Below are 22,226 nucleotides of genomic sequence, written 5' to 3' on the forward strand. Positions count from 1 at the left end.
TCTCCTTCTTTTTTCTCTGCAGAACGTGATATTAAGATCGTCCGTCCACTGTACAGTGTGGAGGTCACAGAGACAGAGACTGCTCGCTTTGAGACAGAAATCTCTGAGGAGGATGTTCATGGACACTGGAAACTCAAAGGAGATGCCCTGCACCAGTCACCGGTAATTTCTCTTGCTCCAAAACAGAAAAAAAGAGTGATTTCTCAGTAGCACATTAGCATAACTTACAGATGCTTTTTTGGACAATCCTAATAATTAGGGGTGTGACGAGATCTCGTGTCACGAGATCTCGCGAGACTAAACTGTGACGAGATTTCTCGTCGAGGCGAAAAGTAGTCTCGTGATGTTGCCATGACAGAGTGTTAGGATGATTAGGAAAGTATGCCACCGCTACGTATACATTACGCCTCCACTGTCGTTTTGCTTTGTATTTAAATAAAAAACATTTAATTCAGTTAAATGTTAAACGCTGCCGCTCCATATTTACAGAGTTACGCGCGGTCGTTGAAAGTGAAAGTAAACATAAGCGCGTATTCTCAATACCCCGCATTTTGAAAGCGGCTCCCTGATGAATACAGATATCTCTCAATATGAAAGCTATTTTAGGCTGGGCAGTGTAGTTGTAACCATCTCTCAGCTCTGTATCAAAGAAAAATGTGGTCTTATTTGCATGACTGACATGAAAACGAATAACAGTTTTCTCTTAATCTTATTAAGCACAAACAGTAAGGTTTCATTTACTAACATTAGTTAATGCACTGTAAACTATGAACTAAAAATTAATGACTATTTTAATTAACTAACATATATGTTAGTTAATAAAATAAACAAAGATTACTAAATACTGTAGCAAATATATTGCTCATTGTTGATGTTGGTTAATACATTAATGTTAATAAATGAGACCTTATTGTAAAGTGTTAACATTTTTATTTATACTGTTTTTATTTCTATGACCAGTTTGTGGAAAGGAGTTCAGTTAGGAGATCTAAAGTTGTAGAAGCTCATAAATCATGTATAGTAAGGTCTGAAGAGACTGAAATCATACAGAAGAGAAGTCAGTTGAGTTAGCAAAACCTTTTACAGTACTTGAGTATTGTTGTCTTTCACGGCATATGATAGTTCACACTCAGAAAGTAGAACTGAAATGACATTCATTACAAGATAATTTGTTAAAACATTTCAAATACACCTGCAGAATATTTTTTCTAGTCATGATTTCACCATTGAGGATTTCTTAAAAATAGTGTGTAAAAATCTTGTCTCGTCTCATCTCGTGAGATACCTGTCTCGTCACACCCCTACTAATAATGAATTGTATTAAATGAATAGTTAATGCAAAAATGCCAATTCCATGTTGTTCTAAACTCAAATGATTTTTTCATAAATTTTGTTTAATTGTCTTTTTACAAAAGCACCATAAAATTATTTTAAAAGTAGTAAGTACTAATTGTGCACCATGTGTGATAAATAGATAAAAAAAAAAAAATAAAAAAAACTAATTTGTGGCTTATAACGACACATTTATTTAACTGTGAATTGTTCTCTGTGCTACAATGATCTTTTAAACATGCTTTTCATTTCATTCATCAGGACTGTGAAATTAAGGAGGAAGGCACCAAGCACATGCTTATCCTTTACAATGTCCGCATGGATATGGCTGGTGGTGTAGATTTCAGTGCTGCTAATGCTAAATCAAGGGCTCAGCTCAGAGTTAAAGGTGAGAGTGATGAATATGATTCCTTCTTTGCATATTTAGGATAAGCCAGAGAAATTATATATCAGTAGACAGACCACAAACAATTTGTTGTGAGTCACAAAGATAGATTAAATGTGTTGCTTTGGAATACAGTATGTGAATTAAAGCCAGCTAAATTAGTTGGCCACTGCAGTTTATCATTAGCTCATAAATTACTCTGACAGATGTCATGTAGTGATAACAGGGTGTGAAGAGCATTTATTATGGCAGGGATTAATGTTTTACAGTTAGGTTTGGCAGCCAGACATTTTTTTTAATTATTTTTTTAATACTCTTGCTTTAGAAACAAGCATGGGACACTGTTATGACATACCACCCCTTAACCAAGATGTGTGATTTATTTTTTGGTCTATTATAATTTCACATAACACATAACATTCTCCTTTTCCTGGAAAATTCCAGCAGGTTGATTGACAGTAACAGATTTCCGAGCAGGGTGTCATTACAGGGGTGGGCTAGTAGCCAATCAGATGTTGCGGTTATTTTAGAATCGGCATGCCATATCTAGAGAGGCTCTGTCAGTGATTGGCAGAGGCTTAACAGACCTACCTCCACATTTTTTTCTGACCATATACATCTTAAGGAAACTCAATATGTAAATGAGGTAGGCCCCCAACGCAAGTCCCTGTCTTGCTGAATCCCACTTGTCCTGGAGGCTTACGGGCTCCAGAGCAGTGGCCTGTTGTCAGCGGGAAAGCGTTATGTGGATTTGTAGTTAAGGGATTAACAGTGTCTCTTGGAACTTGGAGGTGACTAACAATGTCTTCTCCTGAATCCAAAGCACGAGTGATAGGCCTCTTGAGGCCTCTCAAGGATGTAACAGTAACAGCAGGAGAGACTGCAACCTTTGACTGCGAACTGTCTTATGAGGGCATACCTGTGGAATGGTTCCTTGGGGGTACAAAGTTGGAACCAAGTGACAGAGTAAGTGTGCATGTTATTCTGTGTAAATGCATGTCTCATTTGTGGTGTCACTTTATTGTTTATGCAATAACTGAATCATAGATGGATTAATCAATTCAAGATGGTCGCTCAGACCCTTTAGGTGATACATGGCGGATGGGATACCAGTACAGGAAAATCTAAGATTAAACTTGTTTTGAATAGACAATTATTATTATTATTATTTTCTGCATATTGCATGATGGTTCTTTACATTTGTCAGTTAAATGCTTTCCTCATATAAGGACCTGGGGGATCAGGATACCAGTTGAGCATTTGATCCGGGTTTTGAGATACACAGGGCTATTCTGCTCTGCAAGCGTTCCTCTGGTTATTTTTAACTGCTTTAAGACTCTATGTGCAGTGGCAGGTGGCAAGAGGCCATTTTATTTTTTACAGACAGCTTATATAAACACGTAGCAATGTATGTATTTATTTATGTGTTTTATTAGAAGCATTTAAATGTGTTTGTCATGTCATTTGCAATGTGTGTGAGTTAGGTCTTCAGTAATGGCCCTTGGATTTTTTTTTTTGTATAAAAACTTCTTCTTCCTTTTTTTTTTTTTTTACTTTTATTTTACTGGGTGTTGTGTAGCAAATGGTTTTGGTAAAAGGCCATACATTTTGGTGACAACAGCTGTGATTCAAGATCTGTTTGTATTCCTGAAATGTTTGTTTGAGAACGTGATTCTTAGTACTAATGAACCATAATTCTACCAGTTGTGTTTATTTTTGGACAGATAGATCTTTTGATTTCAGTGTATGTACTTTCTAACTACTGCAATGTATTCAGGAAAGCACTTGGTATTAGGTTTACAAATATACATGGATTTTATTTTATTAATTATTATTGTGCAATTATTATTATTATTACAAAAATACATTATAATGTTGTTTTAACAGCATGAAAAGTATTTAATATACATATGAAAGTTTATAGAAATGGTACTGAACAATTAAAAAAGAAAAAAGATTTAGCTGCAGAATGCTTGAATTGATGATTTAGGACTGTTATGTTCATTTATACATTTTTATTTTTAATAATGAATTAAAGATCATGCTAATTGTAAACAAATCATATACAGCAGTTTTTTCATTTTTTTTTTTCATTCAGCTAATTTAGCCTTATTTGAAGTTACACAAGTCAAATGTAAGTGTGTCTAAATTGGCTCTCAGGGCTCATATTTGGGGCAGTAGAAGTAGAGGTGTGAAACTGAGAACAGTTCCTAGTGCTCAGCTGCTGATGTCTATTGCAGAGGGGCAGTAAATAGCCTTCCCCACCCTTGACACGGCAAGGGGGCTGGATTTATCAATTGGTTTGATTTGCACAGGTGGTGACCCGGGCAGAAGGCAGAACTCACACGCTGACCCTTAGGGATGTGAAGCTGACAGAGGCAGGAGAAGTAAAACTCACTGCAAAAGACTTCCTGACACAGGCTCAACTCATTGTAAATGGTGGGTGCCATTTGCTCACTATAAAATGCAGATTTAATTGCACCCTCTTGCTAACAAGCATCACACATATTTATAAATCAGCCTGACATGCTCACACATTCAGGGGTAAGTAAATATAGTAAATCTAGTGTTGTAATTGTATTGGTACTGTGCTGGTAATTATTAGTGCTCTTATTGGAGCTCAGGTGCTTGTCACCAACACAAAACACTTTTAAACGCGTGAAAGTGTCTTTTACTTTTTAAAAGAAAGATATATAATAAGTCTATCTTAAAATATTAGCACTGGAAATTATAACGGTATTGTTAAAACAGTGAATTGCAATAAAACATAAATTAATTTGCTGTACAGAGCCTCCAGTTGAATTTACCAAACCTCTGGAGGACCAGACCGTGGAAGAGGAAGCCACTGCTGAACTAGAGTGCGAAGTCTCCAAAGAGAAAGCAGAGGTCAGGTGGTTTAGAGATGGACAAGAAATTCGCAAAACCAAGAAGTATGACATGGTTGCTGATGGTCGTAAAAGAAAACTTATTATCCATGGCTGCACACTTGATGACTCAAAGACATATACCTGTGATGCTAAACAGTTCAAGACTTCAGCTTTCTTAAATGTTGAACGTAAGTCAACCAGAATGAAAAAGGAAAAGAAAAAAAAAATTAAATACAACTTGTAACGAAAAAATAAAATACTGAATTTGATTACGTTTTGATTTTCAGCTCCACATGTTGAGTTCACAAAGCCACTCCATGATGTTGAGGTCAAAGAGAAGGAATCTGCCAGATTTGAATGTGAAGTGTCTCGTGAAAGTGCAAAGGTTTGTTGTCTAATATTATGTTTTTTTTTTTATCACATTAAGTGATACTATAAGCTATTATTTAATTTTTTGACTATACAGAAATCCTCACTGAGAGAGCTCATTCATCTGTGTATTCCATTGTCCTTTTTGAATAGGTTCGCTGGTTCAAAGATGGCAATGAAATCAGAAAAGGCAAAAAATATGAGATGATTTCTGAAGGAGTAAAACGTATTCTCATCATAAGCAAGTCTGTCTTTGATGACGAAGCAGAATATGAATGTGATGCCAGGACCTCCAAAACCTCTGGAATGCTGACTGTCGTTGGTAAGTTATCCTGTTTATTAGTAGTCTAAACAGTCTTCACCAGCTTACTTTGAACAGTAGACTGATATGCTTGATTTCTCTTACCACAGAGGAGGAGGCTAGATTCACAAAGAACTTGGCTAATGTTGAAGGCACTGAAACCGACAGTGTTAAACTGATTTGTGAGGTCTCCAAGCCCAGTGCGGAAGTTACATGGTACAGGGGTGACCAAGAGTTGCCTGAAGTTGGTAGATATGAGCATATTGCAGATGGAAAAAAGAGAATCCTCATTATTAAAGGTCTCCGTATGGATGATGCTGGAGAGTACCACTGCAAGCTTCCCACCTCACAGACCACAGGGAACCTGAGGATTAATGGTGAGACTTTGTCTTGTCCGTGAAAATGTACTTTATATATTGTACTTATAAACTTTATACCTTGTTTCCATAAACTTGCTCTATACTTGTGATTGCCATTTTTCATACTCTTTTTTTTTTCTTTCCCTTTTAGAACTTGCCGCTGAGTTCATTGCTAGGCCTCAAAACCAGGAAGTGGTTGAAGGTGAAAAGGCACAATTTGTGTGCTCAGTCTCCAAAGACACATATGAAGTGAAATGGCTCAAAGGAGATAAGGAACTTCAGTCAGATGATAAATATGACATTATTTCTGAGGGCAAAAAGAGAGTTCTTGTTATCAAAAATTGTGAACTCAAGGATGAGGGAGGCTTTGCAGTCCTCATTGGAACCACAAGAGCCTCAGCTGAATTGACTGTGCTTGGTATGTACAGTATGTTTTTTGTTTTGTTTTTTTGAAAAAATGCTGACAGAAATATGAAAATTCTAATGTTTTGCTGTTTTATTACAGAAAAGCTCAGGATTGTCACTCCTCTCAGAGACATAAAGGCAAATGAAGGACAAGAAACTGTCCTCAATTGTGAAGTTAACACTGAGGATGCCAAGGCCAAATGGCTGAAGAATAATGAGACATTATTTGAAAGCAGCAAGTTCATCATGGTCCAGAAGGACAATGTATTCTCTCTGAGGATCAGAGACACCCAAAAATCAGATGAGGCCAACTACACAATTACACTGACCAACCAGCGTGGTGAACAGGCAAAGAGCTCTGCCAACATCACTGTGCATGGTATGGCATTCACTGATGTCCTTTATTTTTTGTAGTTAACAGTTTTTAGACTTGACTTGAATTGACTTGAGACTGAACTTTGGACTCCAAAGTATACTCATGAACAACACAAGTCTGTATGTCTGCAAGGAAAATATTTTCTCTGAATACTGCAACATATTGTTTAACCTTGTTTAATATAAAAGGGAATCTCTCAAGAGCCATCTACCATAAAAATGAACATGAATTTCCCATTGGGTGGGCATTTATTGGACCATTTTGTATTACTTAAACAGTAAATGGTTTTTAAACTTTCTTTTATATGTATTAAAACATTATTTTGAAGGCAATTATTATTATAACGTATGTTTAAATATAAAATAACATATTTGTGTATTGTTATATATTTCTAAGAAATATGAAATTAACTGTCCTACAAACGACTATTTCTAAGACTATCTAACCTGCAGCATATAAAGAAATTGTAACAAAATCGATTTGAGACTTAAGACTTTGTTTTAAAAACACATGCCTAGTTACTGTAATATATCATAAACCTTAATTTCCACAGAGGAAGATCTTAGAATCATTACTCCTCCTGAGGATGTTGACACACAGGAGAAAAAGACCATCAGCTTCTCATGCAAGGTGAACAGACCAAATGTGACAGTACAGTGGATGAAGGCAGGTCAGGAAATCACTCTCAGCAAGAGAATTCTATATCGTGTGGACAAAGACAAGCACACTCTGACCATTAAGGACTGCAGCCTTGCAGATGAAGGTGAATACACAGTAGTTGCTGGTGCTGATAAGGCCACAGCAGAACTGATCATCAGTGAGGCACCCACTGATTTTACCACTCAGCTCAGTGACCAAACCATCACAGAGTTTGAGGATGCTGAGTTCATCTGTGAACTTTCCAAAGAGAAGGCTGAAATTAAATGGTACAGAGATGGCAGGGAGATCAGAGAAGGACCGAGGTAAGATGCATTGTGTTGTTATGAGTGCTTTTGTTAAAGGTTTTTTGTTGGTTTTGAGGATGTTTAATATGCATTTTATGTTTAATTTTAAGATACCAATTTGAGAGAGATGGCAAAACATGCAGACTGCATATAAAGGAGTGCAGACCAGATGATGAGTGTGAATATGCCTGTGGAGTGGATGACAAGAGAACCAGAGCCCGTCTCTTTGTTGAGGGTAAGTTTGTTTCAGCGTCCATCAAAAAAAAAAAAAAAAATTAAAATATCAGGGAATTTTAAAATTTGTGATTTCCAGGCATAGAAAAGTCATGGAAATGAGTGAAATCTTAAATGGTCTTTATGACTTTTTCACCTCTTTAGAGATCCCTGTGGAGATTGTCAGACCACCCACAGATGTGTTTGAGCCCCCAGGCTCAGATGTTGTGTATGAAGTTGAGCTCAACAAAGACAGAGTTGAGGTCAAATGGCTGAGGAACAACATGACCATTGTCCAAGGTGATAAGTACCAGATGATGAGCGAAGGTAAAATTCACAGACTTCAAGTGTGTGAAATTAGGCCACGTGATCAAGGCGAGTACAGAGTCATTGCCAAGGACAAAGATGCCAGAGCCAAGCTTGAGCTTGCTGGTAAGACATTTTTATATATATATATATATATATATATATATATATATATATATATATATATATATATATATATATATATATTAAAAATTAAATGTTTTACAAGCTAAACACAATCAAATTCAATGCATGTTTACAATGCCCTGGTGTTTCTCCACAGCCAAACCAACAATTAAAACCTTGGATCAAGACCTGGTGACAGATGCTGGAAAGCCATTTGTTATGGCAGTTCCTTACAATGCTTACCCACATGCTGAGGCTGAGTGGTTCTACAATGAAATCAGTCTGCCAAAAGACAATATTCACACTTCTGTCGACAGGACAGAGTACAGGCTTAAGGACCCTAAGAAGTCAGAGGAAGGCCGCTATAAAATCATTATCCAGAACAAACATGGAAAAGGAGAGGCTTTCATAAACCTAAAAGTTATTGGTAAGTTATATTCATAGTATATAACTTTGCTTTAGTAATACGTCCCAAGATTGTATTGTTGCTTAAAAATGTTGTTTCACAGATGTTCCTGGGCCTGTGAAGAACCTTCATGTTGTTGACACTGCTGACGGTGAGGTCAGCATTGCCTGGGAAGAGCCTGAGAGTGATGGTGGAAGCAAGATCTTGGCTTATGTGGTTGAGAGACGTGATATCAAACGTAAGACCTGGACTCTGGCCACTGACTGTGCAGATAGCACAGAGTACTGTGTAACTGGCTTGCATAAAGACTCCAAGTACTTCTTCCGTGTCTGCGCACGCAACCGAGTCGGAAGTGGGCCCAATGTTGAGACTGATAAAGCTGTTCAAGCTAAGAATAAGTTTGGTAAGTCAAGGAAATCTGAAAGTCAAGTTTTTGTGCACCCTAGCCAGTGATTCTAATTGTGTTATTTAAATGTACACATTCCAGATGTTCCTGATCCACCACAGAATGTTGTTGTTGGAAATGTCAACAAGTTTAGTGCCACAGTCTCTTGGGAACCACCACTGTTCGATGGTGGATCTGAGATCACATCATACATTATTGAGCTACGTGATAGAACTTCTGTGACCTGGGCTCCAGTCATGGTAACCAAACCACATGAACGCACAGCTGTGATTAATGATGTTATTGAGAACAAAGAATACATCTTCCGCGTTAAGGCTGAGAACAAGGCTGGAATTGGCAAACCAAGTGCTGCCACTAACCCAGTGAAGATCATGGACCCCATTGGTTTGTAAAATCTCAAATATCATTACTTTAGCACACATGAAAGCTTTCACATGTAATATATGTATCCAATGTTTTGATTCACAGAGAGGCCAAGCCCTCCACTGAATTTGACACACTCTGAGCAGACCAAGGACTCCTGTCTGTTGACATGGGAGACTCCCTTAAAAAATGGAGGCACAGCTATCACTGGCTACATTGTTGAGAGATGTGAAGAAGGCACAGACAAGTGGCTCAGATGCAATGCCAGGCTTTGCCAGGACCTGCTTTACAGGGTAAGTGTGCTAATTTTTCAATCTTTGCCAAAGACCAACCTGAAATATATGATTATAAATGCTATTTAAGCATAGAAAACAACATTTATGGGACAGTCCATGTTAGATTTTGTTGATGATTAATATGTTAATGTAAAGTGAGTTTTGCAATCAATTTTGAGATTTCAGTATTTCCCCTATTCTAATTGGTCTTGTTTGCCTAAAATAGCTGCTTGGAGGCATTGCAAATATGTCTTTGCTTGTTATAGTGTGTATCAGTATTGTTACATAATGCTTATGATTAAATATTTTCACAGATATCAGGCCTGAAATTTGGGAAAAAATACAGCTATAGAGTACTTGCAGAGAATGCGGCTGGGCAGTCTGACCCCTCAAACATTGTTGGACCCGTGCTGGCAGATGATCCACACTGTAAGTGATTTCCGCGTCATTGCACCTTTTGAAATCTTTAATATATCTGATTTATCAAGTCAAGTCAAATCAAGTTGCTTATTACGTGATTTACTTCTCTTGACACAGTTGCACCAACTCTGGACTTGAGTGCATTTAAGGATGGTCTGGAGGTTATTGTCCCTAACCCTCTTAAAATTCGTGTCCCTATTACTGGGTACCCGGTGCCCACAGCAAAGTGGACTTTTGGTGAAACCACGCTAACAGCTGGTGAACGTGTGTCCATGGCTACAAAGTCAACCTTCACTGAGCTCATTATAACCCCAAGTGTGCGTCCTGACAAAGGCACATACTCCTTGACGCTGGAAAATGATGTGACCAGTGTCTCAGGAGAGATTGAAGTTAATGTCATTGGTATGTACATTTTATTATAGTCATGTACACATCAATTTACATTTAAGAATGGAAAAAGTAAAGAGTTATACTTTTTTTTTCTGCAGCATCTCCAAGTGCACCAAAAGACTTAAAGGTTGCAGAAGTGACCAGAAAGCATGTCCACTTGATGTGGGAGGCACCTGATCATGATGGAGGCAGTCCGATCACTGGTTACCAAGTTGAGAAGCGTGAGGTCTCCAGAAAGACCTGGGTGAAGGTATAGACATTAGCATATCTTTGACCATTAATTTCTGTGAACTATTCTGTGAACTTACAGTGATCCGTTTCCTTGTGCTTATGTGATTTTAGGTGATGTCAGGTTTGCAAGACCAGGAATACACAGTCACAGATGTTGTTGAGGGCAAGGAGTACTTGTTCAGAGTTGTTGCCTGCAACAAATGTGGCCCTGGAGAACCCGCCTACATTGATGAGCCAGTGAATGTGTCTTCACCTGCAAGTAGGTTTCAATACTAATGAGAGTTTAGTCAGTGTTAAATATTCACAACATCAAAAGTATGAAATACCCAATAAATTCATGTGTGTGCGTTTCACAGCTGTACCAGACCCACCAGAAAATCTTAAATGGCGAGACAAGTCTGCTAGCAAGATCTTCTTGTCATGGGAGCCTCCCAAATGGGACGGTGGAACTGCAATTAAAGGTTACATCGTTGACAAATGTCAACGTGGCACTGACAAGTGGGAGCCATGTGGAGACCCAGTGCCTGAGCTTAAGTGAGTTCTGATTACTTTTTTTGTAAACTGAATTGAGGTGCATACTTGCAAAAATGAAACTAAATTAACTCTACAAACAGGTTTGAAGTGACTGGTCTCATTGAAGGACAGTGGTATGCTTATCGTGTGAGGGCTTTGAACAAACTGGGTGCCAGTAGGCCTTGCAAGGCGACAGATGAGATCTTGGCTGTTGATCCTAAAGGTACTTTATTTGATTATGCTTTCACATTTTGAGACATTATGACGTTATGTTTGAGGTCAAGCTCAATGATTGCTTGCTTTACTTACCACTTTCACAGAGCCTCCAGAGATTCAACTAGATGCAAAACTGCTGGCTGGCCTGACTGCTAAAGCTGGCACAAAGATTGAACTTCCTGCTGACATCACAGGAAAACCAGAACCTAAAGTCAAATGGACCAAGGCTGACCTAGTCCTGAAACCAGATGATAGAATCACAATTGATACCAAGCCTGGCCACTCAACACTGTCAATTGCTAAGACCAAGAGGGATGACACAGCTACGTACATCATTGAGGCAGTCAACAGCAGTGGCCGTGCAACTGCAACTGTTGATGTCAACATTCTAGGTTGGTGACAGACTTTTTAAAAAATGTTTTATAAAGTATTCACTTTTAAAATATATGTACTTAAAATATAATATATATATATATAATTTAAAAAGCCTGGCATATATTCCCCTGTTTTATAATGGAAAATAAGACATTTTTATTGATTTAAGAAAATGTTTTTTAAGCAGTATTTCAGAGATATTAATATCAAATCTTTGCTAACTCCATTTAGATAAACCTGGTCCTCCAGCTGCTTTTGATATTTCTGAAATCACCAATGAGTCCTGTTTATTGGCCTGGAATCCTCCAAGAGATGATGGTGGCTCAAAGGTGACAAACTATATTGTTGAGAGGAGGGCTGCTGAGAGTGAAATCTGGTACAAGTTGTCCTCCACTGTGAAGCAGACCACATACAAAGCCACAAAACTTGTGGCTTTTAAGGATTATATCTTTAGGGTCTATGCTGAAAATCAGTTTGGCATTGGTGCCCCAGCAGAACATGCCCCGATAACTGCCAGATACCCCTTTGGTATGTATTTAATGCTGTTTCAACAATTCAAACACATTTTTCCTAACATTTTACCTGAATTATTAATTAATATATATATGTGTTCACAATATCTTAGATACCCCTGGTCCCCCTTATAAATTGGAGCCATCTGATATTGCAAAGGATGCAGTAACTCTGTCCTGGTATGAGCCTGATGATGATGGTGGAAGTCCTATTACTGGATACTGGGTAGAGAGATATGAGCCTGACCATGACAAATGGATGAGATGCAACAAGCTACCTATTAGGGACACAAACTTTAGGTATGATAGGATGTCAGTTTACCCTAGTATGTCATTGTTGTGTGTCATAAAGTTATTTGTATTTTAACTGAAATACAAATTTGCTTGCAGGGTGAAAGGACTGCCCACAAGAAAGAAGTATAAGTTCCGTGTTTTGGCAGAGAATCTTGCTGGGCCTGGCAAACCGAGCAAAGAAACAGACCAGATCTTGATTAAAGATCCAATTGGTAAGATTAATATTTGATTAAGATATCATACTTAGCCCATTTCACCTACAAAATTTCATACTGTATGAATGATGTGAATTTCTGTTTTAGATCCTCCATGGGCACCTGGTAAGCCCACTGTTAAAGATGTGGCCAAAACATCTGCCTTCCTGCAATGGACAAAACCTGAACATGATGGTGGTGCAAAGATTGAGTCTTACATCATTGAGCTCCTCAAGAGTGGAACTGACGAGTGGGTTCGTGTAGCTGATGGTATCCCCTCTCTTGAGTACTTCCTGAGGGGACTGATGGAGAAGCAAGAGTACTCATTCCGTGTCAGAGCTGTAAACATGGCAGGCGAAAGTGAACCTAGTGAACCAAGTGATCCAGTTCTTTGCAAGGAGAGACTCAGTAAGTTATACTGTTTAAAATAAGAATTCTGTCTTCATTTATTTATTCTCATGCTGTTCCAAACCTATATGACTTACTTTCTTCAGTGGAGAGAAGAAATTATGAATAATGTAGTAGATTACTCTTTTTCATTTACTTTCAATAAATAGGGAGATTTCATACTTCAAAAAGGACACAAATGAATCATAAATGTCTCATAAAAATAGTCAATATTATGTGTTTACTTGTTTTCTAAAGGCATTGTGTGAGCAGTCCGTAATTTAAAGGGATAGTTCACCCAAAAATGGAAATTCTATCATCATTTACTCAAGTTGTTCAAAATCTGTATAAATGTTTTTGTTCTGTTGAATACAAAGGAAGATATTTTGAAGAAAGTTTGTAACCAGGCTGCTTTGGGGCACCATTGACTCCCATAGTAGGAAAAAAAGCTACTATGGAAGTCAACGGTGCCCCAAAACTGTTTCTTCAAAACACATTCTTCAAAATATCTTCCTTTTTGTTTAACAGAACAAAGAAAATTATTCAGATTTTGAACAACTTGAGGGTGAGTAAATGATGATACAATTTTCATTTTTGGGTGAACTATCCCTTTAATTTGGGTTTTTAGTATATACTTAATTGTCTGTCTATACTTGTACAGAAGTTGCACTGGTGCTTAATAATGGACAGGATATTCTTGATATGCTTAATATTATTCTTTTGTGGTCATATGGAAAGTCATAAAGGTTTGGAAGATATTGGTAGTGAGTAAATGATGGCAGAATTTTAATTCTAGTGTTAACCGTTGCTTTAACATTTAAATATTCAAGATTGCCTGATTCTGTACACAACATTTTTTTAATTATGATTCTCCTTTAGATCCCCCATCGCCACCAAGATGGCTTGAAGTAGTTTCTAGTAGCAGGAAAAGCGCAGACCTGAAATGGACAGCACCTGAGAGAGATGGTGGCTCTCCAATCACAAACTACATTATTGAGAAGAGAGATGTCAGGCGCAAAGGCTGGCAGGCTGTGGACACCACTGTGAAAGAGCTGAAGTACACTGTCACCCCACTGACTGAAGGGGTTCTTTATGTGTTCCGTGTTGCTGCAGAGAATGCTGTTGGACCCAGTGAATTTTGTGAACTTCCAGACTCTGTTCTTGCCAAGGATACTTTCAGTGCGTACTTAGCCCTTTTTATTGCTTGTTTCATCATTTCGATTTGTTGATATTTAGTATTAAATTTGTTTCACATATGCTTTTCTTCTTCACAGGTACCCCTGGACCTCCATATAATCTGACCGTTGCTGATGTCTCCAAGACTCATGCTGACCTGAAATGGGATGCACCTAAGAATGATGGTGGAAGACCTATCTTGAGGTGGTTACATATGGCCAATGTAGCAGTTGATTGGTGGAGTGGAGTGCTAGGCAGTGTTATTTTACTATTATTTATGTACTGTTATATTATTTATTAATATTTTGAATTGGGCTTTATTTTTATATTTTCAATTTTCATTTTAAATTGATTAGTTAATGAGTTATCATCTTTAGTTTTTCATTTAATTTTATTTTAGATTTATTTTGTTTTACTTTGTCTTTTTAGTACTTCAACTTGAACTTTTTTGTTGCCAAGGCAACATTTCATTTTAAGTTCTATGTTTAAATATTTCATCCAATATTTATATTGCATTGAACTCATGTTTAATGACATACTCATGTATGACCCTTGAATTATACTGTAAGGCCAATTCACACTGCACTGACAGAAGCAGACCAAAGCCAACAGTCACCAGATTTCAGCACGTCACTTCAATCACTTCAACAACATTTTAAAGCCAATTCAGCATGTTCAGTCGGTGAAAACAAGCTCTGACAGAAGACGGCAAGGGTAACACTGATCCGACAAAATCCGATGAATTGTCTGTTGCCGCCTGTCAACGTCTGTGTGGTGTGAATTGGCCATAAAGTTCTTGAATTAATATATCTCAAAGCATACAAAATCAAATGTATCCAGTTAATCCAATGTATCATTAATTCACAGATATATCAAAAATGCCATTCCTTAATGTTTTGTGTTCTAAATATCCACCTTTCCTAGATATGTCATTGAGAAGAAGGAGAAACTTGGAACCCGTTGGGTGAAATCCGGAAAGACTTCAGGTCCTGACTGCCATTACAGAGTGACTGATGTAATTGAGGGTACTGAAGTGCAATTCCAGGTCTCCGCTGAGAACGAGGCTGGAGTTGGTCACCCAAGTGAACCCACTGATATTGTGGTCATTGAGGACCCAACAGGTATGCTAATATATATTGGTTACTTATTTAACTTTCATATTTTCTTTGGGGTCTAGTAGACCCAATATCATTTTAGTAGTTTAATAACATAAATAAATATATGTAACATTAAAGGTTTTCTTAGGTTTATACTTTATGCTAGGTTTAGACTTTTCCTAATCTTATGCATTGAAAGCATTTCTACAACTTAATAACAGGCTTCAATTATAGTGAAATGGTACATTAATTAATCAAGTGTTTGGACTCTTTTTATATGCACACTGAAAGACAGTTACATCTTCAGTAACATTGCATATGTCCAATGGGTTTGGATTGATAGCAAATAATAGGCTTTACTTTATTTTTAATTAATAATGGTGTTGCTAGGTTCTCGCATATAAAGAAAAGAAAAAGACATGGGTTAAAAAAGTGGATTGAATATTTGATTTAAGATGTAAATCATAATAAAATCATTCTTTATCTTGACAGGCCCACCATCACCACCTCAGGAATTGCATGTCACAGAGGCAGCCAGAGATCATATTTGTATTGCCTGGAAGGCACCAGAAAAGAATGGAGGAAGTCCCATTATTGGCTACCATATTGAGCTCTGTGAGGCTGGAACCGAGAAGTGGATGAGAGTCAACTCTCGTCCTGTCAAAGAGCTAAAATACAGAGCAGGGGATGAAGAGGGCATTGTTCCTGAGAAGCAATATACCTTCAGAGTCCGTGCTGTCAATTCTGTTGGTGCCAGTGAGCCTTCTGACATTTCTGAGAACGTATATGCCAAAGATTCTGACTGTAAGTTTTTTTTATTTATTTTTTATAATAAATATAAATGATAATTTGTTACCATTTTAATTCAAGGATAACTGATTGCGCTATTACTCACATTATTGCAGGTAGCCCAACTCTTGACTTCCAGACCAAAGACCTTGTTGTTGTAGAAGGTGAAAAGATGCACCTCCCAATTCCATTTATGGCTGTGCCATCACCTAAGATTACATGGCACAAAGATGGAAATGAGCTGAAGGCTGATGACAGAACCTTCTTCAGAGCTGAGTACACATCCTGCCATCTGGAAATCCCAAGCTGCTTACACGCTGATGCTGGCCAGTACAAAGTTACCTTGGAGAACAGCAATGGTTCAACTAGTGGAACAATCAATGTTAAAGTTATTGGTATGTTTTTGAGCACTGCTGTCGACTGCTTTTTTTGGAATATTTTATCTGTTAACAACTGAATATGCTAACATAATGATGAAAATGCACCTTCACATTTTATTCTTTTTTTTTTTTTTACAAATGTTAGGTCTTCCTGGACCATGTAAAGAAATCGCTGCTAGTGAAATTACCAAGAGCACCTGCAAGGTGTCCTGGGATCCTCCAGACTATGATGGTGGTAGCCCTGTTCTGCACTACGTGCTGCAACGCAGGGAAGCGGGCAGGAGAACCTACGTCAATGTTATGTCTGGAGAAAACAAAGTGAGCTGGCCGGTTAAGGATCTCATTCAAAATGGAGAATATTACTTCCGTGTCAGAGCTGTCAACAAGATTGGTGGTGGTGAATTCATTGAGCTTCGTAACCCAGTAATTGCTGAAGATCAGAAGCGTAAGTAATGACATTCATTAGATGGATTTGAATGTAACTTTCATTTTGCATAGTTTTCATCACTTTTTTTTCCCTTTAAATATAGAACGTCCTGATCCACCAGTCGATGTGGAAACACACAACCCAACTTCTGAGACTGTGACCCTTACGTGGAAGCCTCCCATGTACGATGGTGGAAGCAAAATTATGGGTTACATTCTTGAGAAGATGATGAAAGGGGAAGAGAATTTTCAGAGATGTAATGACTTCCTTGTGCCAGTGCTGTCCTATACTGTTAAGGGATTGACGCAAGGAAAACAATATCAGTTCCGTGTGCGTGCTGAAAATGCAGCTGGTGTCAGTGATCCTTCACGCAGCACACCTTTGATCAAAGCCACAGATGCAGTTGGTAAGAACTTAATCTTTTGTTATTTGTCAAATGATAAAGTTTTTTCAAATGTATTCTCACTCTGATGCAAGCAAATAGTATATGTAAGCATTTTTTGTTATTCTACTTTCAGATCGTCCAAAGGTGTTCCTTAGCGGTAGTCTGCAGTCAGGCTTGTCTGTGAGACGAGGTGAAGAGATCCGATTGGATGCCAACATCTCCGGATTTCCTTACCCACAAATTACATGGATGAGGAACAATTCAACCATTTGGCCAGAGCCACTGAAAAAGAGACCAGAAAGGCCTATTAAAAAGAAGAAGGAGAAAGAAAAAGAAAAGGAGGAAAAGAAAGAGGCAGATGCAGAAAAGAAAGAGGCAGATGCAGAGAAGAAAGAGGCAGATGCAGAAAAGAAGGAGGAAGACAAAGAGGCAAAGAAGGAGGAGGACAAGGAAAAGGAGGAAAAGGAGAAAGAAAAAGAAAAGGAGGTGGAGGAGCCAGAGGAGCCTGAAGAAGCATACCACCCAAGCTTAAATGAACGTCTTACCATTGAATCAAAGAGGCAGGGTGAATCCTTCATTATTGTGAAAGACACTATCAGAGGTGATCATGGTGTATTCACCATAAAAGTGGAAAATGATCATGGTATTGCCTCTGCCTCCTGTGAAGTTAATGTCCTTGGTGAGTTGAGAATATTCTAAAGGTTTTTTAAAATCAAAACATGATAATTTACTGTTCATCTGTTCAAGATGAAGCACGACTTTCCGTTTTTGCTCATGTCACTTACCTCACACAAGCTATTGGATAATGTAACCAATACCCAAATAGCTATTTAGGCATTGTTCTAGTAAATTTGTTTTGTCTGGTATACCGCATTTGTATGGAAACACATCAGTCAAAACTGACTTTAAGAATGACACTTTACAAGAAACATATAAACCCTTTTCCACCTTAAATATTTTTAGAATGTAATGTTAATTTTTACACTTTCATATTTCAGATACTCCTGGACCTCCAGTCAATTTCAAATTTGAAGAGGTAAGGAAGAACTCAATCCTCTGTAAGTGGGATCCTCCTCTGGATGATGGTGGCAGTGAAATCATTAACTACATATTGGAGCGAAAAGATAACTCCAAGGCTGAGCTTGGATGGGTCACTGTAACATCAATTCTTAGAGGTTGCAAATTTCTAGTGCCAAAACTTATTGAGGGCAAGGAGTACCTCTTCCGTGTCACTGCAGAGAACAAGTATGGTCCTGGAACCCCATGCATCTCCAAACCTGTCATTGCAAAGAATCCATTTGGTATTATGATTTTCAATTGTTTGTTTGATCACATAATTTGCATTGTTGTTTTTCAGTTAATCTAACAGTTCAATTTGCCCTGTAAATTCAGATCCTCCAGAGGCACCTGAGAAACCTGAAATTACGGATGTCACAGCCAGCAGTATGCGTGTTACCTGGATAGAACCCAATGACAATGGCAGCCCCATTGAGGGATATTGGGTAGAGAAACGAGAAGTTAACAGCACACACTGGGCGAGAGTCAATCGCACCATGGTTCCTGATTTGGAAATAAATGTAGAGGGGCTTTTAGAGGGTCTGACATATATTTTCAGAGTCTGTGCAGAAAATATAGCTGGACCTGGAAAGTTCAGTCCCCCTTCAGAACCAAAAACAGCTCAGGCACCAATCAGTAAGTTTGTACCATTAAACTTGATTATATAAACCACATATCAGAATTAAATGTAATATAAAATTAATATAATTTTAAAATATAATATTTATTATAAAACAATTATTTCTTTCAGTGCCCCCGGGTCCACCAATTCCAAGAATTGTTGACACCTCAGACTTTTCAATTGATATTGAATGGGATCCTCCTGCAGACAATGGTGGCGCAGACATCTTTGGTTATCATGTTGACAAAGTTGTTGCTGGTACCAAGGACTGGTCACGAGCCACAGAGAGACCATGGAAGAACCGCACATTTACGGTGTATGGCGTTAGGGAAGGCGCTAAATACATTGTTCGTGTTGTGGCAGTCAATTGTGCTGGTGAAGGACAACCTGGTTTTACAGATGCAGTAATTGTGAGAAACCCTGCAGGTATAAACAAAAATAAAATAAAACTAATACTAATTATCAAAGGCTATTGTTTAATTTTTAAGCATTTAGAGTGTTTTTCCAATATAAACAGATAAACTGATAGCTTTTTTTTTTTTTTTTGTCAAAACAGTGGTTCCTGTCATCGAGCTTGATATCTCTGTGAAAAATGGCATTGTTGTTAGAGCTGGAGAGATGCTGAGAATTCCAGCGCATGTGACTGGTAGACCTTTTCCATCTTTGAAATGGACAAAGGATGATGGTGCATTAGAAAAAGATCGTATGGAGGTAGAAGAAGCTGGACAAGACAGCACTCTTGTAATTAAATCCACAAAGAGAAGTGATCATGGCAAATACCAAATCCAAGCGGCAAATCCAAGTGGCATTAAGTCTGCATGGACCAGGGTTGAAGTTATGGGTAAGAACTTTTAAATTCTAATATGGATTCAAAGTGTAGACTTATTTTCATTAAAATATGCCTAACATATATTTTGCAATGTTTAAAATCTCTATGCAGATGTTCCTGGACCAGTTCTTGACCTGAAACCTGTTGTGGTTACAAGAAAACTAATGATGTTGAATTGGTCAGATCCTGATGATGATGGTGGTAGTGATCTAACAGGGTTTATCATTGAAAGGAGGGAACCAAAGATGCACACATGGAGACAACCCATTGAGACTCCTTCATCCAAATGTGAGATTGTAGGTATTATTGAGGGACAGGAATACATTTTCCGTGTTGTGGCTAAGAACAAGTATGGATGTGGACCTCCAGTTGATCTCGGACCAATCCGTGCTGTGGATCCTCAAGGTAAACCTGACATACACAATGCTTTTACTCTTAGAGCAAGTCTCACTATTATGACTATTCTTATGTATTAATTGTCATTATGTTTATTGAATGCCAGGTCCACCAACTTCTCCTGAAAAGTTCCACTATACCGAGAGGACCAAGTCCTCTGTTACTATTGAATGGAGACCACCGCGTAATGATGGTGGTAGTCCAATCATTGGCTACATCATTGAGAAAAAGCGACAAGATCAACCAGCCTTTCAGCGTGTCAACCCAGAGCTGGTCACTGCTCAAATTTTGACAATTGAAGACCTTGATGAGTTGCATATGTATGAGTTCCGTGCAAAGGCTGTCAATGCATTTGGTGAAAGTGAGCCTTCAATTACCATGACTGTTGTCATTCAGGATGATGAAGGTTTGTCTTGTTCTAGTTTAACATCACTGTTCTTCACAGGATTTTATGATGTCTCTGTCAGCACAGACATTTCATCTGTTTTTTGATGACACACGTTTCATCTCTTTTGAAAATTATAGTGGCTCCAAGTCTGCATATGCTGAAGCACTTCAAGGGTGATTTGATCCAAGTAAGGAAAAACGAACCTATTGAGATGCCTGCTGAAGTCACAGGCCTGCCAATGCCAAAGATTGAATGGCTGAAGGATGATGTTGTTATTGACAAGCCCACTGAGAAACTCCTGATAGAAACCAAAGAGATTGACAGAGTGACATCACATACAAAACTCTCCATCCCTGGTGTTACAAGACTGGACAAGGGCACATACACTGTTACTGCCTCAAATCGTTTGGGAACACTCAGTCATTCCATCACAGTGGAAGTATTGGGTAAGTTATCCTATGCTTTACAACAAAAAGTATTGGATACTTGAACAGTTCAGTTGAAACTGTTTTGGTTGACAAAATATCAAACCAAGCGGCATCATGCTGAGGTTATTTTAGAGGAGGTATGGAGTCAGTTCTCCTCAAGTTCACACAGTTGTCCCAGTTGAATAGCCTCAGTCGTAGTTCATCACATTAACTACGGAAATCCTCCACTTATGTTTGCCAACCACAAGGTGCCTAATACCTACTACACAAACTAATGTTTTGTGAAATGTTTTACTTGAAATATATGCTTTGTTATATGATTCAGTGGCGTGCAGTAAGTCATGGCTTAAGTGTCCAAAGTGTGTTTATTTTGCATATATTTGATTATTTATGATTATCTCTTGATTTTTTTCATAGATCGCCCAACACCACCAAGAAATATTGCTGTTTCAAATATCAAAGCTAACTCCTGCAACCTTACCTGGGATCCCCCATTGGATATTGGTGGCAGTGAGCTTACCAACTACATTGTTGAGATGAAAGACCTTAATGTTGAAGATCCTGAAAAGGCTGAGTGGGTGCAAGTTACTAACTCCATTATTGAGAAACGATATGGGGTAAGCAAAACAATTATTTCATAGCATTTGTGTAGGTAGTCATTCAAAATGTGTCAAAACAGAGTATTGTTTATATAAGACAAATAGAATATGAAGTAATGACATCTTGTTTAAGGACTTTTATGGACTAAAGTTTTTTTTTTTGTGTGTGTGTGCAGGTATGGAACCTGGAAACTGGTGGCAACTATAAATTTAGAGTCAAAGCTGAGAATAAGTATGGAATAAGTGAGGCCTGTGAAACGGAAGAGGTTCAGATTAGGGATCCATCTGCTCTGCCTGGCCCACCTGAGAAGGTCACTATCGCGGAGCACTCTAAGACCCATATGTTACTGACATGGGAACCACCAAGGGACAGTGGTGGTTCTATGATTACTGGCTACTGGCTTGAGAAGCGTGAAAAGGGCACTTCCTATTGGTCTCGTGTGAATAAGATCCTGGTGTCAAAACGTGGAACGAAAGGCTGGGAATACCAGGTTACCCGTCTCGTAGAGGGAACAGAGTATGAATTCCGTGCAATGGCTTGCAATTCTGCTGGTATTGGACCACCTAGTGCCATTTCTGAGTCTGCTGTTGCTGATGAACCATTGAGTAAGATCATAACTGAAATATATTTATATTTTGTGTTAGATTTTTATGCATATTTTTTATTAACATGTTTCATGTTTGTTTGT

General features: G+C 38.1%; 1 protein-coding gene across 21 annotated transcripts in view; it reads left to right on the top strand.

Moving 5' to 3' along the window:
- The window catches only part of ttn.2 (titin, tandem duplicate 2), a 164,711-nt gene that overhangs the window by 76,202 nt on the left and 66,283 nt on the right, over window positions 1–22,226 (top strand). For all 21 annotated transcript variants that reach the window (XM_067409284.1, XM_067409291.1, XM_067409299.1 and 18 more), the window contains 45 exons: window positions 23–162; window positions 1,594–1,720; window positions 2,541–2,683; window positions 4,033–4,156; window positions 4,506–4,772; window positions 4,872–4,969; window positions 5,107–5,275; window positions 5,365–5,631; window positions 5,765–6,031; window positions 6,119–6,397; window positions 6,948–7,356; window positions 7,449–7,573; window positions 7,717–7,983; window positions 8,141–8,410; window positions 8,493–8,792; window positions 8,877–9,179; window positions 9,264–9,451; window positions 9,748–9,862; window positions 9,971–10,255; window positions 10,342–10,493; window positions 10,586–10,733; window positions 10,831–11,008; window positions 11,089–11,210; window positions 11,308–11,595; window positions 11,810–12,106; window positions 12,204–12,390; window positions 12,481–12,596; window positions 12,687–12,986; window positions 13,845–14,144; window positions 14,240–14,345; window positions 15,066–15,262; window positions 15,731–16,042; window positions 16,144–16,422; window positions 16,553–16,852; window positions 16,938–17,240; window positions 17,353–17,898; window positions 18,218–18,520; window positions 18,612–18,911; window positions 19,027–19,323; window positions 19,454–19,738; window positions 19,838–20,131; window positions 20,229–20,528; window positions 20,648–20,956; window positions 21,356–21,555; window positions 21,714–22,143. In XM_067409284.1, coding sequence (XP_067265385.1) covers window positions 23–162; window positions 1,594–1,720; window positions 2,541–2,683; window positions 4,033–4,156; window positions 4,506–4,772; window positions 4,872–4,969; window positions 5,107–5,275; window positions 5,365–5,631; window positions 5,765–6,031; window positions 6,119–6,397; window positions 6,948–7,356; window positions 7,449–7,573; window positions 7,717–7,983; window positions 8,141–8,410; window positions 8,493–8,792; window positions 8,877–9,179; window positions 9,264–9,451; window positions 9,748–9,862; window positions 9,971–10,255; window positions 10,342–10,493; window positions 10,586–10,733; window positions 10,831–11,008; window positions 11,089–11,210; window positions 11,308–11,595; window positions 11,810–12,106; window positions 12,204–12,390; window positions 12,481–12,596; window positions 12,687–12,986; window positions 13,845–14,144; window positions 14,240–14,345; window positions 15,066–15,262; window positions 15,731–16,042; window positions 16,144–16,422; window positions 16,553–16,852; window positions 16,938–17,240; window positions 17,353–17,898; window positions 18,218–18,520; window positions 18,612–18,911; window positions 19,027–19,323; window positions 19,454–19,738; window positions 19,838–20,131; window positions 20,229–20,528; window positions 20,648–20,956; window positions 21,356–21,555; window positions 21,714–22,143 — 10,992 coding nt within the window. The remainder of the gene's footprint in view (window positions 1–22; window positions 163–1,593; window positions 1,721–2,540; window positions 2,684–4,032; window positions 4,157–4,505; window positions 4,773–4,871; window positions 4,970–5,106; window positions 5,276–5,364; window positions 5,632–5,764; window positions 6,032–6,118; window positions 6,398–6,947; window positions 7,357–7,448; window positions 7,574–7,716; window positions 7,984–8,140; window positions 8,411–8,492; window positions 8,793–8,876; window positions 9,180–9,263; window positions 9,452–9,747; window positions 9,863–9,970; window positions 10,256–10,341; window positions 10,494–10,585; window positions 10,734–10,830; window positions 11,009–11,088; window positions 11,211–11,307; window positions 11,596–11,809; window positions 12,107–12,203; window positions 12,391–12,480; window positions 12,597–12,686; window positions 12,987–13,844; window positions 14,145–14,239; window positions 14,346–15,065; window positions 15,263–15,730; window positions 16,043–16,143; window positions 16,423–16,552; window positions 16,853–16,937; window positions 17,241–17,352; window positions 17,899–18,217; window positions 18,521–18,611; window positions 18,912–19,026; window positions 19,324–19,453; window positions 19,739–19,837; window positions 20,132–20,228; window positions 20,529–20,647; window positions 20,957–21,355; window positions 21,556–21,713; window positions 22,144–22,226) is intronic.

This window comes from Chanodichthys erythropterus, chromosome 14, assembly GCF_024489055.1.
Source record: "Chanodichthys erythropterus isolate Z2021 chromosome 14, ASM2448905v1, whole genome shotgun sequence".
Classification (NCBI taxonomy): Eukaryota; Metazoa; Chordata; class Actinopteri; order Cypriniformes; family Xenocyprididae; genus Chanodichthys; species Chanodichthys erythropterus.